This window comes from Clytia hemisphaerica, unplaced genomic scaffold, assembly GCF_902728285.1.
Source record: "Clytia hemisphaerica strain Z4C2 unplaced genomic scaffold, Clytia hemisphaerica genome assembly, whole genome shotgun sequence".
NCBI classification, from domain to species: domain Eukaryota; kingdom Metazoa; phylum Cnidaria; class Hydrozoa; order Leptothecata; family Clytiidae; genus Clytia; species Clytia hemisphaerica.
Genome location: NW_027103902.1, coordinates 25,882 through 45,348, shown reverse-complemented (window position 1 = coordinate 45,348; position 19,467 = coordinate 25,882). Strand labels below are relative to the sequence as shown.

At 35.5% G+C, this 19,467-nt stretch overlaps 1 protein-coding gene and 1 long non-coding RNA gene across 2 annotated transcripts; both read left to right on the top strand.

Moving 5' to 3' along the window:
• The first annotated feature begins 4,237 nt into the window (after positions 1 to 4,237).
• LOC136808916 (ubiquitin-conjugating enzyme E2 Q2-like) lies at positions 4,238 to 10,211 on the top strand. Its single transcript, XM_067065477.1, has 11 exons — positions 4,238 to 4,520; positions 4,837 to 5,043; positions 5,389 to 5,519; positions 5,789 to 5,879; positions 6,235 to 6,319; positions 6,574 to 6,637; positions 7,008 to 7,101; positions 7,633 to 7,691; positions 8,243 to 8,390; positions 8,781 to 8,853; positions 9,716 to 10,211. Exons 1-11 carry the CDS (start codon positions 4,362 to 4,364, stop codon positions 9,745 to 9,747), a joined length of 1,143 nt encoding a protein of 380 aa, XP_066921578.1. The 5' UTR covers positions 4,238 to 4,361; the 3' UTR covers positions 9,748 to 10,211.
• Positions 10,212 to 13,853: 3,642 nt separating this feature from the next.
• On the top strand, positions 13,854 to 16,269 carry LOC136808915 (uncharacterized). The gene is made up of 3 exons (XR_010846932.1): positions 13,854 to 14,178; positions 14,785 to 14,931; positions 16,052 to 16,269. It is a non-coding gene; the product is annotated as an uncharacterized lncRNA (long non-coding RNA).
• Positions 16,270 to 19,467: the final 3,198 nt, after the last annotated feature.

Sequence of the window (19,467 nt, the reverse complement as noted above, 5' to 3'; positions counted from 1 at the left end):
ATTGACAATAAAACGATTTTCTGTCAAAGCCTTGTAAACATTCCAACAACTTCCATCGAAATGATCTATCACAGCTCAGTCCACTATTTTTAGCGCGATCCGAGGATTGAGCCGAGAATCGCTACTCGAACTCCTGCGCGGGTGAAAAACTTCAATCTGTCAATCATTTTCTCAAGCGAAGAGTACGCGAAGCGATTCTAGCTTTACGATAGTGCCGCGGGTCATCAATGGATAGTAATTAATCAAACCAATCGAACTGTATTTTTAGTCGAACTTTGTCAAACTTAATCGAACTTTGTTGGCCGAATAATGTTTGACTAAGTTTGGTTGTCGAATTTAATGGAATACTCTCACAAATTTCTCAAAATACAAAGTTCGATTACTGAAATCGAACTCAATCGAACTTTTTTTAAAGAGACCTTGACAGTTCGATTAGTTCGATTACATTAATCAAACTAAATCGAACAAATCGAACTAAAATCAAACTTTGTCAAGTTAAATCGAACAAAAATTTGAGAAAACCCGAGCAACTGAAGGCCGCTTCACTTGCGCGAAATTCGATCGCACTTTTTGCCGGCCTTTGACAACACTTTTAGGAACTTTGAAGCACCCCTGCTGGTGCAGACGTGTATCCTCACACCCCCTGACCAGTGGGCACCGATCAAACTCCCCGGAACCCCGGCCGGGACCTTCAGGGGCCGGCCACGGTGGTATCCAAAGGAGGTCATTTTTTCCAATTTTGACCAATTTCATTTTGAACAGTTCGGTAATCGAACTGTTCGATTAATTACGTCTGGATTAATGGCTGAACAATCATCCTCAAAGACTATATATATATAAGTATTTTATTTGACCAAAGTCCATCTTCTGGGGACAAATACAATTTTGTAACCATGTTTAAATGTTTTTTTAGAACGTGTTAAAAATCACTTACTCCGGAAGCATTGGAAGAGCTCCAGAACTTTCCGGAGAGGAAAATAGTGTTTTTTAGCTGCTCCGGAAAACTCCGGAAGTTTCCGGAGCGCCGGGAGGGTCCTGTTGCGAAGCGTTCCGGATTCCACCTCAATTTTCAAGTTGCTAGCAAAATAAGAGCCACTCTGATAAAACCCCAAAAGAGACAGGGTCTTAAGTCTTATAATACCCCAAACACAACACACAAAGCACGGCGGCACAACACACCCACCGCCTGGCACAACGCTCTTCTTTCCTTCTAGTTCTGTAAGTGGTGCCTGGGTAAATTGTCCCCTTGCGAAAAAGAAATTAAGCCTCTGGTGTTTAGCTGCAAAAGTTTCCAATTTACACTTACAGAGAAACCATAATCAAGTCAAAAGCTTTATGTTCAGTACTAACTACTTTTTTCTCCATTTAACAGCAAAAAAAAATTTAAAACCAAAAAAACACTGTTTAGATACGCACCGCGTATCAATTTGATAATTTTCAGCTTCTTAAAGTCCGTGTCTCGGCTTCCGGTAATTTTTCCTGTTCACTGCTAGGGTACACCATTTTAAAACAGCATTTTTCGCAGTCCTAGCTACCTAACCGAGAAAATTTTCGTGGCTTTAAGCCAAATCCTTCAAGGTCATTTTGACAAAATCATCGGTTTGAAGATGTGATTTATATAGCAAAGTTTCGCTTGGGATAGAAGTTAAAGGTACGTGCACACAATGCTCATAAATTCGCTTCGCAAAAAAAAAGTGTTAAAAATACCAGGTACCTGGAAGTATTCTTAAAGTATTCTTATTCTTAAATTTAGGGGGTACCTGGTGTTTGGGGGTACCTGCAATTTCACAAGTGGGCGCGGGGGCTGTTATTTTTGTATGAAGTCATGGTGGCCAGCAACCCTTGAATTCCTTGAAACACCCTTGATTTTTTTCCTGCTCTTAAAAATTTCCTTCAAACCCTTGAAGAATCAATATTATTTTGGGGACCCTTGATGTGCAAGATTTATACCCTTGACACCCTTGAAATGCCAAATTTTGCAGCCATTTTCAGCCATTTTAACTTTCGGAAATACCGTGAGTGGTCCTTAATCTAAAAAAAAACCTTTTGCTGTGACGCAATGAAGATACCAAAGTGTCAATTAAACTGAGAGATTTGATACACTGAACCAATTGAACCAAATAACAATAATTGCTTCATTATACAAAACATAATTTTTTATTACAAAATTGTTATAAACGTTTTAAAAACTTTTTTAATCACATTAATTGACATCTTGTCATTATAGTCATCTTGTTAGATGTTTTGTTTCGAGAGTTCTTACAACAGTTTATTGTTCAACTTGGAGAGCGAATGTTTATAGACATTTTCATAGCAGTTATTTGGGGAGTCAGATTTAGGCAGGGCTGTCAGATTTAGGACTCCACGCTCATTCTTAATAAATGGTTTACCCTTTAATCCGTTAGCTAAGTGCCACTGGAATTACATGAGATCGGCAGGTCTGGGTGATAGAATGGGTGGTTGTAAAATTATCAATTATCAGCCAATCTAAAGAACTGAAAATCAAAGATTTTCTCTGTCGGACCCAACTGCCCTCCTTTACCACAACGATAAAGAAAGTGTCTGTTGAAGAATGTTATTAAGGTTATGTTTAAAATCAAGGGGATTGAAAAGACTGATTTGTTCGAAAGATTTTAAGGTTTTTATGATTTTGTTAAAAGAAAACGTCTGGGGTATTTTATTGTCTGGTAGATTTCCTTGAAATCCTTTAAAGCTAGCAAAGATCAACTAAAAACCCTAGAAACTCTTGAAAGTTTGTGGTAAAAAACCTTTGAAACCCTGGAAAATTAGTCAAGAATGGAAAAGAAACCCTTGAATTTGTTGAAAAAGAAGTGATGTTCACCATGGAAGTAGGTACCATCATAGGTAAAAGATGGCTCAAGCAGATTTTTGCAAAAAATTTTGTTGCCTCAAAAAACGCATGTTTACCTACAAGAATCACTTTTAATAAGCATACATCAATGTTCTTAGTCAAATTATTCAATTTTTTTATGAGATAGATGTTTTATTTGCTCACGAGGGCTTACTTTTAAAGAATATATGTGTTTGGATATGAAATTTTGTTTGCTTGGCGTGTTTTTATAGAAAAACTGGCCAAATTCGATATTTTTTTATAAGCACATTATCAATTACTCAGGTATTAGCTTTTCTCGAGATTGGCTCTTTCATTCTTTATGATTTTTTGCACAAAGATGCATAACTATAAACCCTCGAATGTGATGGAGCTCGATTTTTGGAAAAAAAATTTTGGGTTAAATTTCAGCTAAAAAACGGCAACAAAAAAAAGGGTTTTTTGGACTTTGTGAAATATTGGATCATTGACTTTTTGCATGAAAGTAGGTAAAAGATGGCTCAAGCTGATTTTTGTAAAAAAATAATTTTTTAGCTCAAAAAACGCATGTTTATCTGTAAGAATCACTATTAATAAGCATACATCAATGTTCTTAAAATTACCAAATTTTTTGATGAGATATGTTTTTTTGCTCACGAAGTCTTGAATATGAAAGAATATTTAAAAAGCATGAAATTTTGCTTTCTAAACGTTTGTTTTATAAGAAACAAACAACTAATTTTGATAGATCGTCACTATTTGCGTTATGAATGATTGTTTAATGGTCACGCTCACGTAGATATCAATTATAATATGTGTTAAATGCATAACCAGGTAGGTCCATAAAAGTATCACTTGTTCCAATTCTTTTTTAACTCGCTTTTTTATTAAGTAAAGCAAAAATGAATTAAGGTGCTCTAAAAATATAGGCACGTGAAAATATACGAAGGCGCAAATTCTCAAGGTCAAGAACCTCATGTAGAATATGAAACAGCAAAATTATAAATAAAGCTATTTTTGTAATACTTTGATGGGATGAAATTTTTTGGGGATTAAATTTCGGACATTTGCAAATTTTGGTGTCATTTGCATCGGAATAACTTTAGAGGCAAATTCAAAAAAGTTTTAGCTGCGAAAAAAATTCTTACAGTAAATGGACTTTTCAATGAATGGAAAACTCCTTCATGAAAATTATCGTTTTTTCAACCATTGGCGAAAATAAGTTCCAGAAAATATTTGAAAACGCGTCACCCACAGAATTCCCGCAAATTTATCTAAATTTTGCAGACAGGTTGGTTCATCAGCAAATTTATTTCTTGTGAAAATTCATCACGATATCAAGGTACATTGAAAATTTATATTTAACCCACCAGGAGAGTATCTTTCTCCACTCTTTTTCTTTTACAGTAATAATTAAAAACATTTGAAAATTGTCCCTCAATACAGAACACATAAAAATGAAATCTTAACAACTTGGATTTCCAGTAAAATTGATGTGCAGTGGTTGGTTGACACAAATATCACAAAAAATATGTCTCGGAGAGAGCTGAAAAAGGAAATTGAATACTTGAAAACAGTCTTTCCGAAGACTCAACATGTTCTACGGATCTTGTCTGCAAGTACAGATGATCTGACTTGCTCATTTACCGACAACTCTGGCAAGAAGCACACAATTATATGTAGCATTACAGTAAGTTATGAAATATTTCAAATAAAACTATTGTTCTCTGTAAGCACTCTGTATAATAAAGTACTGTGCCGGATACTCCGTGTTCTGAAGAGGCAAATTATATCAGGAAGAATTATCTATCAACTTGTGCATTAGATCAAACAAAAATTGGCTTTTGAATTATAAACTTGTTGTTTGTTTGTTCTCTGATGTTTTCTTTTTTTATTGTGGTATAATTTGACTTTTGCTAAAAAAGGTTACGCATTATAATAAAGTGATTCTTCATATACTATTGTTTTAAAACAGTTTGAAAATCCTCTATCGTCTCCTCTTCCAGGATAGCTATCCCGATTTTCCTCCAATATGGTGCTCAGAATCTGAGGCGCCACAACTTGTCGAAATCGTTGAAAAAATTAATGCAATCACATCAAGCAATCATTTATTATTTACAATGACTAAAACACTGGCTATTGAACTTTTTACAATGATCAAAGTTGAAGTACCTACAAGTGTACTAGAAGCTACTTTAGTCTCTGATGAGAAGGTATTTACTTTACCTGGATTTCTGGAAATGCTCATCTCCCTTAATTTTGCTCAAAAAAGTGGTGAATCAGGAAATATCAAAAAGTGTTCATTTTTGTTTTTTTTGCTTATTAGAGGGTCAAATATCTCAGGCCTCAAACAAAGCTTGATGTTCGATAGTTTGGAGAGATTATTGCAGCTTTTTATACTTCAAATAGTATTCAACCTTCTTTTTATTAAAATAAAATTGTGACATTTCTCCTGACCTTTCCGTCTCTCCCTCCCACCTTTTAAGATGAAAAATTGTACTGAAAAACTTCCATTTATAAACGGAAAGAAAATTTCAGTTTTTTTTCTCTTTACTCAGGGAGTAGATGAAGATTACGAGATGGATGAAGTAGACTGTGATGATGAAGAGGAAAATGAAATTGAAGATGAAGATGATGACGATGACCCCATTGACCAAGAGTGTTTCGATTTCAGGGAAGACCCTGTCAAGTGAGTGTTTTGAAAGTATCTTATCTTCACCTTTCCAAGGCTGTTTCGTTTCTTTTGAGATTCATTCCTCGTTCTAAAAAGGACATCATAAAACGTATCTTCAACCATGTGCTTCACCCAGTATTTTTTCAGCAAAAACTTTATCCCCCTTCTCTCGCTGCGCTGCAAGTACAATTTGTTTGGAAACTGTTTTGTTATTTCTGCTTTGTCAGCATTATTGACTTTCTATATCATTAAAAAGAATATCTATTTATTTTTCTTTACTTTAGTGACGAATCAAAGGAGAAAGATGAAGTTGGGGAAGCCAATTATTCACAACTTCAAAAGTTACGAGGCGTCCAAAGGGAAGAATATCTATCGGTAAGGGGTCTTAAACTGTTCCTAAAATTTTCTTATCATATATACACGTTTTCTTTAAGAACGATTTTATAAGAACATAATGTTCTAAAAATGAAAAAAAAAAACCTGAAACCAAAGAACAAACTAAGAACAATTCCTGCCTAAGTTTTTAAATTCCTTTTTATAGTAAATTTGTTAACACGGTAGTAAGCATATGAAGAACATTTTAAGCCTGAAAAAAAAAAAAAAAAAAAAAAAAATAAGAACAGCCAAGCTCCAGCCAAAATTAATTGAGGCTTACAAATTTGATTTTCTCTCTACCTATCCTTCAAAAACATACATGACATCAATAACTGATTCTATATTATATTTTCAGGGCAAAGTAAGCGGCTCAGTACAAGCAACAGATCGATTGATGAAAGAATTAAAAAATATTTATAAGTCAGATAGCTTCAAAAAAAGTAAGTGCTCCAATATTGATGACCAAAGTTCTTTGGACCTACCTAGAAAGAAGTCCTTTGAATTAAACTTTTCACCTTATCACGAATATTTAAAAAGCAATTATAAAAATGGTAGACAGCATTGTATTTTTTTTCAAGATATTTCGATTTGAAAGTTAAAGTATTAGACATATTGCAACGTCGGGTGTAGTGTGGTGCTTTTTCGGGATTATAGATATGGGATTTTAAGATTTTATCATTTTTGTCTATTTCAGATTTATATACACTGGAGTTAAAAGAAGAAAGTAATTTATATGACTGGTTTGTAAAACTGAAAGGGTATGAATTAGTTCTCTTTGTCATACTGAGTGTCCCAGGAAAATGTCTCCATCTTTGAAGCGAATTCTAATCTATATTTTTTGCATTTGAAAGAGGAAGAATAAACTTAACTTTTGAGGGGTCAACTGTCAAATTGGTCAGTTTTCTGGGACAGCCGATATTAGCTGAACTATTACTTGTGAGCCGGAAATGGACCTTTCTTTCGATCTGCCTGTCGGCTTCTACACATCACATAATATAATTAAACCAGAACGATGCAGCCTCTTTCAGACAGACTTATAAATTCATATGATAATGTGTTTATTCTACAATAACACTTCCGATTCAGACTCTAAAGTTTCATGTCAAATGTGAAATTTTTTTCTTTCAGATTCGACAAAGAAAGCCACTTACATAAGGATTTACTGAAACTTTTCAAATCAGACTCCAAAACCGATCACATATGCTTGAACCTAAGTTATACGGTATCCATGAAATTTTCTGCTTAGTAATGTTCTATCTCGCTCTATAATTTCTGATTATTGTTAATTATGAAATCATTTTCATTTTCTTCGAGACGCAGGGTGTTTATTATACCCTTAAGCTGATAAGTTTTCGCGTCCACTTTTTTCAGGAATCGAGGATCTAAATTTTTTCGCGCCGGCAACATTTTGGGAAAAGTATTAACATGTTTTGTTGTGAGAATTGGGTAGCTTTTTGTAATTTAGTTTCTTTTGCGCTTTCGAATATTCTTATGCGCCTTTCTTACGTAATGCGCTGTTATTCATGTTTATTTTTGTGCTGATATTTGGGAGATATGATGCATATGATGCTTTGAAATTTCATGAATTTGGGCTCAGCACGCGCTTTATAAAGACAATGCTTGGTTTTTTCAAGATTTTTAGCCTGGATATGTTGCAATGTTGTGTTCATGAATAAGAAAAGTGTTTTACAGAGGATTACGTATAACATTCTTTGGTGAACATAGATGTTGATGACCTTCTTTTCCCTCTTAGTCACGTTTTCCAATGGAACCACCGTTTGTTCGCGTTTGTTATCCAGCAATCACTGGAGGGTAAACAATCTTTTTATACAGATTAATGAATGGACCTCCAGGCCTAGCCATGAACAATACCTTGCGCGTGCCAAAATAGCACACCATAAAAAATAAATGTCATAGATTTTGTACATTCTTTTATATTTTAGGAGTGCTATTTCAGCACTCGCAAACCATTTAAGGTGTGTGCCAGCGTGTGCGAGTGCAATAGCACGCCATACACGGCCAGGCCTGGACCTCAAAATTTTACTGTTTGACCCATAAATTCACATTCACTGATTTTGCTTGAAACTTACGACTATAGTCCATGCGAACTAAATATACCTACTTGTCCCTACTTGTCTATGTATCCATCACGTTACTGTAGCTATTATTTGTAACCCTCAAATCATGACGTATAGTTTACTTCGTTTGAGTGAATGGCCCGAGATACTCATAATTTTATTGAGCATTTAGTACCATACGTTTGTTTGCACCAAGTCAAGGTGAAACCTTTCAACCCCTTCAAAAGCACTTAATATGAATAATAATTGAAACCTAATTTCCTTATATTTCAACTTTTCTTGCAGATACGTCTTGAATGGCGGTGCAATCTGTATGGAACTTCTAACGCCACAAGGGTGGAGCAGTGCGTACAGTATAGAAGCTCTCATCATGCAAATATCGGCCACCCTTGTGAAAGGAAAAGCACGAGTCGATTTCTCGAGCACAAACAGGGTAATTATTTTTCGTGCGATTTCTACAAGGCTTCTTATTTGAAAACTCGTATCGCAAGCCAATGTGTGGAGGCTCTCAGGATCGACCAGGGAAGCCTATATTCTAATCTAGGTTTTAGTAAATTTGGAATTTAAAACAATGGACGTGGCAATATTATAAGTATACATATAACCGTCAATCTGGCATTCGTAAATAGGCTCCACGGCTCTCAGTTCTACGAAGAATCGTTAGTCCAACTTATTCATATCTAAGAGGATGCTGAAACGCTAAAGAAAACATTCACATTTCTAAGTAACAGTTTTGCGCCACCATCCATTAATCTATGATCCATCCTAGAAGCAGTTTTTGTTTAGACTTTTTTACTCTTGATTTTTTCTTTCTTATCTTCAGATAAACACAGTATACTCGCTCAATAAAGCACAACAATCATATAAAACCATGGTACAGATACACGAAAAAAGTGGTACGAATAACCTCTTTATCAACACTTCAAAAAAAAGCCTATCCAAAAACCACTATAGCCTTCATTCGGTCCCGATCTTGCCCGGATAATGGGGACTTTTCCTCTTACCTCGACAGAAGAGGACTATTTGAGATTTCTAAAATAAATGTTCTACCCTCTCACTTCTTCTTTGTTTTTCATCTCCATAGATTTCTCTCAAAAAGTATAATACTCTTCTCAACGGTTTATAATTTGTTATCTGCCCTTAACAAAGTATTATCATCGATGTTGGCATGATTCCCCATAGTTTCACCCCCCTATGTTTAGGGGGGGGGCTTCAAATTCTCAGACAACCTGTAAGGGTGGGGGGGGTTGAAAAAGTCTCAATAATTAGCGGGGGTTTGGCCTATAGGGGGTATGGTTATACAGGGGGATGGTTGTATAGAGGGGCTCCAAAATTTATCATTTTCAGTGTCATTCTCAGTCAAAAATTTGATCCCAAGGTTCACGACCTCGGTTATTAGGGGGAGGGGGGGGGTCTGAGAGATTCATATATAGGGGGTTCGGCCTTTAGGGTGGGGGGTTTAAACCATCCAGGAAGTTATGTTCCCGAATGGTAGCAAAATGAAAAAGGTGCAAACCTAAAGTGAATGAACGTTTCATTTATTCCTAAGCAATATAAATTAGTTCATGGTAAAAACCTAATTCCATGACCAGAAAAGCAAACTTTTCTTCGCTGACTGAAAAGATAACGCTAGATAAAAAAACCCATGGGTGGGGTGGTACAGGCTATGACCAGAGAATCATCATCAAATTATTTTAAGTCTGAGTAAAAAGTTCTAATAGACTTTAAAAATTTATCTTTTGTTATCGAATTTTCTAGGTTGGTTTACACCGCCAAAAGACGAAGGTTAAGCATGCAAACACACGTCAAGTATTCTCCTTCTTTATTGTTTTGTTTTGTTTGTCCTCCTACGTTGATGTTCTCCTGAGCTGTGCTGGTGATTAAGAAAGAGTCCTCCTACGTTGAGGTGTCATCATCCCTGGTGACTTGAAAACCCTCCATCCCCTCCGTTTTTTGTTACTTCAATTCGATTTTGAACATTGGAATCGAAAAAAAGACATGTTCATTTTTCTTTGGTTTGGTACTTCATTTGATATAAAAACTCATTGCTGGTATTTTGTAATGGAAGTTATACAAGAGCACTTCGAGTCTTTTACCACAACAGTATAATAATGCTTTATGCTATTTGTTGATCGGATGTGTCAAGAATAGATTATTTTATATTTTGGACACTACAAAGGACATTATAAATCTAATAGATGAAACTTAAAGTTTCTTAAAAAGCTGAACAAAGTAGACTGCCAAAAGCTTTCAATTTTTTTCTTGCTTTTTCTTTCGTGTATCTTATATTGACCCCTACACCCCCGTTTAAATGTTTCCACCCGGTATATGCAGACTTATTACAATCTTTTTCACCCACTTGTTCAAGACATCTACGTCTTGAATTTTGAAAAAGAGGAAATTTCTAAATCGCCGTAAAGATAACTTTGGAAGTGTGATGGCTCATTTTAATCTCCTTACACTGAATTTTTCAAAAGTCAAACCCCAAGTCCCTTTTAAGGCCCTTATTCATTGCATTATCCTCCTTTTCCAAACTTTCCACTCTGGACATTCTTGTTCCAACCCCTCCCCGTTATTAAACTTCCCACCCTTCCCGTGTTCCGACCCCCCCCCCATCTATCACCCAAGAGCATCTTAATATGTATCTAAGGTGTAGAAATTCCCGACCCCTGCATTCTACTCTTTACCAATTCTTACTTTTTTAATATCCCTCTTCGGGTTATACGGTTAGGCTTTTTAAAGGACAAACCTTTGTTCGCGTTTTAAGTAAAGTAAAGAAGTGACTTCAAAGTCATCATCCTGGACAGTGGCGTTGTGGGAAAATCTTTCTGTAAACCTACTTTTTGTGGGCCATTAGAAAAAAGTTACCCATCTTTAAGTGATCGAAAAAAATTTGGAATTGAAAATTTTAAAAAAGAACCTTGGGGAAATAAAGTAGAGATGTTAAAGTCCCCCCCCCCTGCCACAACGCCACTGATCCTGGAAGCTATATATACTCCTCACAAAAGAAATGTTCAATCAGCTCTACTCATAGTGTCGTAAAAACCATTTCATCAGCAAAATTATTTTTAATTTAGACCTGCCAATAAATCTACGAGTAACTTGTGATTTTTAAGGTTTAGTTTGGGAAAGGTGTCTAATTTAAATGGGTTTATTCAGGACTAATATTAAAAGGAGATATGTACATACTAAAAAAACATTACTTTTGTACATAATAGTTATTCTTTCATTTACCAAAAAAGTAAATTGAATTTTTATTTTGAATTTATCATTTCGAATTTGATTTTATCCCTCTCAGCTACCTTAAACATCTTTGAAACTGACACCCGATGGATCCATTCAGTCGGACCAGTTTTGTTCTTTTGACGTTTAAGTGTCATGTAATAGCGTAACTATACAGCAGAGATTATAATTTGCATCCCATAGCAATATCTGTTTAGCTGTTCAATCTGTAGCTATAAAGAATAGATGGTAGACTTTTTTGTCTGTAATTCATTGCATCGCACTGTGTTTCAAAATGAACAGCGAAGCTGTGAGAAATGCCAGCCTCGAAAATAGGGTTTAGACATTTTCTCAATGGTTATGATTTCAGCCATCATATCACAGGTAGGCATTTTTTGGTATATTTCGTAATAAATTTTGATGGAAAGTTATTATCAATAAAACATGCAAACACTTCACTCCATTCTCTTTTACTTTAGTTCAACGTACTTCATTTTAACTTGTTTTCAATTTAGATATATTTTTCAATCACCAAAGCATTTGTTGTACTGGCATCTGATATTCGATGATTGTTTTTTGTTTCGCAATAAATTGTTCGATTTTTATCTTGTACTGGTATTATTTACATTTTTACGAGCATCTTTGCTTTCATCCCTCCGTTCTTTCTTTTTTACGCTCGTCTCATGCTTGTTTCGAAATTATTTACGTCTTTACGAGCCTGTTTTCTTCTTTTTACGATCAACTTCCTCTTCACTTTGAACACCTTGTTTTCGCTTCAGTTCTTTAGATTTTACCCCGCTATCTTTCTTCGTATCGACAACAAATAAACTTGATCGTTCTTCTTCGATAGTTTCCAGCATGCTCGTAATACACCGTGCACTCTCGTAAATATCTTTACGTAAGTCAGATAGTTTGCATAGTAAATCGTAAGCTGATTCCATGATAACCGGTCAATTAATCCTTCAACTTCAACCTTCAACAACGTTTCTAACACTAGTATACTGTGTTGGATATCATCAAAATTATAGTAAAATTAACTAGGATAATGATGTAAGCATTAATTCAGGTGAATTTTTTATTAAATTTAAATGTTGACTTATTTTAGCTCCAGTGAACGCAAAACTTCTTGCAGTGTTAACTGTTAAACCATCCAGTCAAGATACAAAACAATTATTTCGTTCCTCAAACCAATGCGGTGACGGTCAAAAGTTCTTTTCCTGGTTCTTTTCCTCTACGTAGCCACCCGATGAAACTTCATAAACAATCTTAGAAGAATATGCAGAGTTAGACGACAACTACCATCGATGAATTAATACGTTTACTTCATCCACCAATTTTTCAATAATTGATCTTGTTATACGTTTAATCCAACCTATTGGGTATGTTTTGTAATTCTTTTGTTTGCTCGTCTTCTTTTGTTTAGTTTTGCTTATTTTTTGTTCCCGTTGTTTATAATTCTTTTGTTTGCTTTTTGTCTTCCATTGTTTTGTTTTTCAAACCATTTCTTTTCACTTTCCATCAAATTATGCAGAATGTGTGCATAATTTTCTAGGAAGCAGGTAGAAGCCGGCTTTTTTTAACCGGTACACAAATTTCACCTTGTAATTATTTGCCCGGATTACATCATTTTAATCAATTATTCTCAACTTCAGTTGAACTAGAATCTGACAATTTTTGTTATTCAGCCATTTTGTTTGGACGTCCCCTTTTAACTTTAGGAAAGGTTTGGCTACCGTGAGTATCACAGCTCGAATAAATATAAATTAATGATTTCTCTTTGGAAACTCGAACTCTGATACTCAGGGTAACCTTCAGAAAGTGGTCCGATTTGACTGAACTTTTCCACACACTGATTCCTTGGCTTAAACCCTCAAAGTACGTCTGCCAGGCCTTGAATTTAGAACACCTTGTTTTGTACGCTTTAAAACCTCTTTCGCTACAAAATGGTTTTCATTGAAAAAAAATCCTTCTCACAGACCCGTTGGGATCTCTTCCCACTGTAAGAATTGGTCAAAACATAGACTGTACTATAGTCTGAAGACGAATTCCAAAAGTAAAGAATAACCTCAAACACGCAAAGAACTTTTGTCCGCGCGGGCGAAAAATAGTCGGAGGGGCTCAATGTCAGTAAACACTCTATTTTCCGCCGCGCAACATATTACGTTTTCAATATACAACTATGTTATATCATAATATCATAAAAATATATTACTCGCTACAATATATTGTGCTATATTTTCCATCCCCACTGGATTTCTTTACATAAAAGCAGTCCCCATGGAGTTTCAGTCCGTTTTACTTTTACTACATATGCTAAAAAAATCCTACCGGGTCTGTGAGAATCCCTTTTCCTATTGTGAAAAAAGATCGATAATTTATTTAGCCAATTTTTGGTTTTGATGAAGTGTAGATGGTATGCATGAGGACGAAAAAGAATTTGACCTTGACGCAATATAAAGTAGAAACGACCGCAAATTCAGGTAAAATATAAATTCCAAAAATTTGATGTTTTTTTTATTTTGTTTCTCTGTGAAGCAAACGGTTTAAAGACGTGACAAATTTTGTCTAATTTTATAATCTGTCAAAATCTCCCAATGAAGTGAAGTGACGTTGATGGGTCATAAAAAAGGCTATTTAGAATAAAAATAAAGCTCAATACTGTTTGAAACCGTTTTCTCGATGTCTTTAAATGCATCAGTCTAACTTGTGTTAAGGAGGGTTATCTATTACTAGACTTTTAAGAAATATAATTCTTGACAGTTTCTGGTTAATTATTGGTGCTAGTTTTTGCTATAATCGATTGGTTGTTATTATAGATAATACAACTAAACCAAATTCGATTGTCCTTGATTTGCAGTACCAGACAGAACCAACACAAGATATTGCAATGTTTATGAAATCGTCTATTTTGTTGGTGTTCACGATTTCTTTCTTCGTGCTACCATGGTTTGAAGTGGAGAGTTTTCCAACACACTCTGAAAATGACGTGGCTCAAAACGGTAAGTCATTTTGTTCGATTCTGTGATGGAACTTACCACATTCACACACAACGTTGTTCCAACGTTCATCTAACGTTAAATGGACCTTGTTAATATTAAATTGACGTTGAAAGAACGTTGTGTGCCAGCTGGGTTTAGACAGTTAACTTTTTGCTCTTTTAGGTTTGACTAAATCTTCTGTCATTGAAGAAAGAATTCTAACTTGAGTCTTCCCCATCCCGGTGTTTTCTTCTAGCGAAAGTTTTCCTCCTGTGTTTAGATATTGTAAAAAACTTGTGTATAAACTTAATTTGTCAATCACATATTTGAGATGGTTCAATCAATTATAAACAACTTTTTACAGCTCTTTGGTGCACTCACCACCTGTGTGGCTGAAGTTCATCCATTTTTGGAAGTCTAAAAATCGCAAGGACTTTTTTAAAAGTCTACAGACCTTTTGTCCATGATTGTATTTCCAAAGTCTATCAAAATGTTTCTCATATGCAGAATTAATTAGGCCAAATGTTGCTTTGCCTGGCCTCCAGGTTGAATTGAATTTTCGTGTCGGATGGACATCAAAATGCTACGGATTTCCTAACGGAACTATCATTCCTTTAATACTTCTAGATTGCGAGTTAAAGGATTGTTCAATGGAGTACTGGGAACCATGGTGTGGAACGGATGGCAAATCTTACGGCAGCCGATGCAGTCTTGAGAACGCAATATGTGACGAAAATGTAGATGTCAAGATTAAACATAAAGGACCTTGCCGACGTATGTGAAACTCAGATGATTTAGTAGCTGCGTTCTATTTTTTTTAACCCCTGTCTCAGTGACCCTGTTAGAGTATTACATATAGTCATTGGAGATGAAATGAAGGAACTAAATTCCAAAGAATGGAAAAATGTCCTGCGCTTAGTTTGTAAGGATTTTCAGAAATCCAGTGAGAATTTTAAAAGCTTCAGTGTCATTCCCAGGTTGACCAATACACCCCTTTGTCACACTCCAAAACCATCCTCACTGGATTTTTTCAGCTTGGAACAATATAATCTCTATGAGGCCCCCAGTGGTTTGCGTGATGGCGTGATTGGGACTTTTTTGGCGTGATGGCTTGATTGGAGATTTTTTTTGGCGTGATGGCGTGATCAAGATTTTGGCGTGATGCGTGATAGGGCAAAAATTTGAGGCGTGATGCGTGATTTGAGTTATTTTTCGCTATTTCTTGCGTGATGACAAATTTTGGCGATTTTCGTGATGCGTGATGAAGAAATTTTTTTCCCGTGATGGCGTGATTAGGGGTGCCACTGGGGGGCCTCCTCTATCCCCATTTGGATTACGATGGAAAATTTTATCCCCGCCGTGGTAAAAAGTTTTACCGGGGCTGTGAGTGTGAGACAGGGGTTTGCCAATGAGTGTGTATTTTCTCACTGTCACAACTCTTTGGCTGATTTTTCCAGTAGGTAGCGGTCCCATTAGGCCTGTGACACGGGGGAATTTTTTCAAGTACACGCTTCTTTTTTTATAAGAATACACTTTATAAGAATGTTCATGATGAAAATGGCCAGAAAACTAAGAATACGCTAAGAATATTACCATCATGGAATTTGGCAACTGAAGCTAAGAATGCAATTTTAAGAACGTTTTCAATTATAAATTATAAATTATCCTCAAGTACGGCCATTTTATGCTTGAGACGTATGTACTAAATGTTAAATCTAGTCTCAATTAGGATCCTAACCTAAGAATGCTGTAAAAATATTTTAGGATGATTTTCCCAAAAAAGTTAAGAATATCAATGATGAAATGGATTTACACCATTCTTATAAAAAAAAAAAGCGTGTATATTTTCTTGGGCATGAATAAAGTTGAAAGTGTCTTTTCAATTTTTTTCTAGATTGCTTCGTATATTGCGGATGATCCATCAAAACACTTAAGGAATTGAGATGGCACTCGATGAAAGACAAAGAATACTTTTATATGTTATTAATGTCATTTACTGCATTGCAGTAATTTTTTTTCAATCGTCAGCTTATGTGGCAGCTTAGAAGTTGTCTCAGCTAAAATTGTCCATATCAATGATAAGATATACGAAAAATATTTTCAACTCTTTAATTCGGGGTCAAATCATTAATAATTCTCATCCGATCGCTTTCTAAAACTTTATTGCTTTCATGGTAGCAAGCGTCTGCTTATAAAAAGTTATTATAAAAAGTTAAAAAAGGGTGGCTGTGAGAGTGGTTTGTAAAGCCAGACTAGTCGTGTATACACCTTTTCGACCGTAGCCGCCGATTGCCGCGCGGGCATTTCTTTGTCCGCTTTATCCTACTAAAACCGCCCCAGTCCTTTTTTTCGCACCTATAGACAATAGAAAAATGTGTCAAAAAAGGATTGGATTGAGTTTAGGGATCCCCTAATTAAATGATTAAGTGGCACGCGCCTGACCGCGCGACTACGGTCGAAAAGGCGTATTCAGCGAGGTGTATTCAGTAGTGGAATGCAGTGAAATACAACGACGAGATTTTTCCGCGAGACATATCTTGGAATATTTTTTCAAAGAAAGAAAAAAACCATTCAATTTATAAAAGATAAGTTCTTTTGGATTGATCATATCTCATTTATGGTTGATATCGTAAAAAATGTATTTCATTGAGAAATTTATTAATATACTTTTGTCATAAATTCTAATAGTCACAGGTTTAAGCACAGTCAGAGACTGTTAAAAGTAATGATATCTCTTTTACTTATTTTCCTCAGGATAAGCACGTCCACCAAAGTATATTATTGATTTCAATACACCATGTGATAGCCTCATTTTCTCTCGTAACATCTTCTACACTTGACATCCTTACTTAACATGATGCCCACTCTTTTCAATGCCCACTATTCAGCAGGAATAATTTCCTATCGTCATAAATTTTCTCATGTAACAGATCACCATTTTCTTCTTGTGAAGTTCTTTCCATTGAAGTAAATCAGTCACAATTCTTCTTCAGGAAACTCTACAAAACCAACCTATCGAAGATTTGGTTATTGCTCAAACAAATGTCAATTCTCCCATGATTTCATCATAAATCTTCAAGTTCATCTAAAGTTTAAGACTTTAATTTAATCTACAGTTGACGCCCTCTAATTCGACATTCTGCCATTCGATACCCTCCATTATTCGATAATATTGAAAGTTGCCGTCAACAAAAAAAACTCTCACAAACAACGCTCTACTTTCGATACGCTCCCTTATTCAATGAAAATCCAATAAGCTTTGAAAATCCAATAAGAGAGCGTCAACTGATTGAACTTTTATAAACCACACCCCGAGTCATCCATTTTACTGGATTGATGTTACCACCAGTGTTGGCAACGATGAAGTCCTTCTGATATTGTATCGACTACAGCTCCGGTACTTCATAAACAGCTCCTCGTCTCTATCCACCAAATTACTGACACTAGCAGCTATGGCGGTTGTTTGGTAATACCCTGTTAAAGGATCTATTGTTTGTGTACGTTTTCGAGATGTTTTAGGTGAATTTTTAGCTGACTTTGATTGTGGTGGAGTGTGCGGTTTATGGTGGTGATGGTGCGGGCTATCATATCCAGTTATGGTGTGCGAACGACGATCCGAACGGGGAGACCGATGCTTCGGGCTATCGTAGCCAGTTACAGTGTGTGAGCGGCGCTCTGAGCGTGGTGACTTCCCAGATATGCACTCACTAGATCCTGTATATCCCTTACGTTCTGATCTTGGTGATCTACCGCTTGTGGAGCCACAGTGGTTTATATTGGGTGATGAGCCGCCATGTTTTAATCTTTTCTGTACATCGAGTTGCTTCTTTGCTTTACCGTATGCATTTGTTAACGCTAATAACGATGCCATCTTCACTAATCTGGTAATTTCTCTTCGGCGGCTTTTCTTCTTGATGGCGTCACGGACCCGTGAAATAATTTCTCAAATCTATAGTCTCTAAAAGTAAAAATTAAGAACGTTTAAATGTAAATCTTAAACCCCATTTCCGAGAAGGAGATATTGTGTGTATAGCCCAACCACTCTATAAGCCCAAATGAAAGAGAGACTATACAGATCAATGACTTCTTTACAATCTTGCACTGCACCCAACTCAAAACAAACAAATTTCCTAGTGATCAAATTTTCTCCTGTTGTACCACCTCTATCGTCAATTAACTTGTCAACAGTCAAATGGATAAGCCGAACTTAAGTACTTTGTCTTTTGTACCCTATGTTATCTCTCCATTAAAATGTTATATCTGATCGCGTGCCTGTCTGATAAAGGTTACAGTTTTTTACAAGACTACTTATGATTGGGCAGTGGCTTCCATTATGTCATAGTAGGATACACATTTTTTATAAAAGAACAAACTATATAAGAACATAAGGTTTCGATTGCCAAAATGTTAAGAACATGTCAAAACATTTTAAGGCTTTGCGGATTCTAAACACCCGATTTGTTAGGAAAATCGACAAAAATTCTCACAAAATGGTGAAAATAAGAACATAGTTCTTATAGTTATTAAGAACATTTTGAGACTTAAATCTCAAAAGGTTAAGAACATTTAAAGGCTTAAAAAAATTTTGGATATACTTATAAAAAAGCATTTTAGTAAACTGGTTAACTTGGTAAATTCCTTGCAAGAAGCAAAAATGTATTACTTGTAAACCTTATCACGTCTCCATTCATTAAAAATCTTTTATACCTGGATGTAAAAGTAAAAGTTTACGTTTTTTTAAATAAGATCACACACAATTTCTAAGCCTTGGGATGTTCTCAACTTATCATGTTATTAAGTTCACCATTTTGTGAGTATTTTTGTCAATTTTCCAAAGAAATAGGGTACTTTAGAGTCCACAAAGCCTTAAAATGTTCTTAAAACTCGTTTTTAATATTTTGGCAGTCGAATTCTTATATTCTTATATATAATTTGGAAAAAAAGTATTGAATTAAATCAGCCAATCAAAGCTCACTTTCTAAACAACCTCATGTTACAGTGCTATCAGTATCTCGCCTCAATTATTGTCATTATTTCTTTTCTCTAATAACATAGTTGAATAGCTTCTCCTCAGTGTTTAACAGTGGTGTCTGATATCCGATCAAGAAAGAAAACCGGAACTCACTCTCTCAGATTTCAAGTTCACAGCAACACTTTAAAATATCACATTTTACACAGTATCTTACCCATCAAATGCCATTATTACGTTCAATTTTCGATTTTTTCTAATGTGCGTACATGTACACGCACCAATTCTTTTGACTCGGAATTACGGAACGATGGCCAAGTGATCAAAGGCATAAGCGTCTT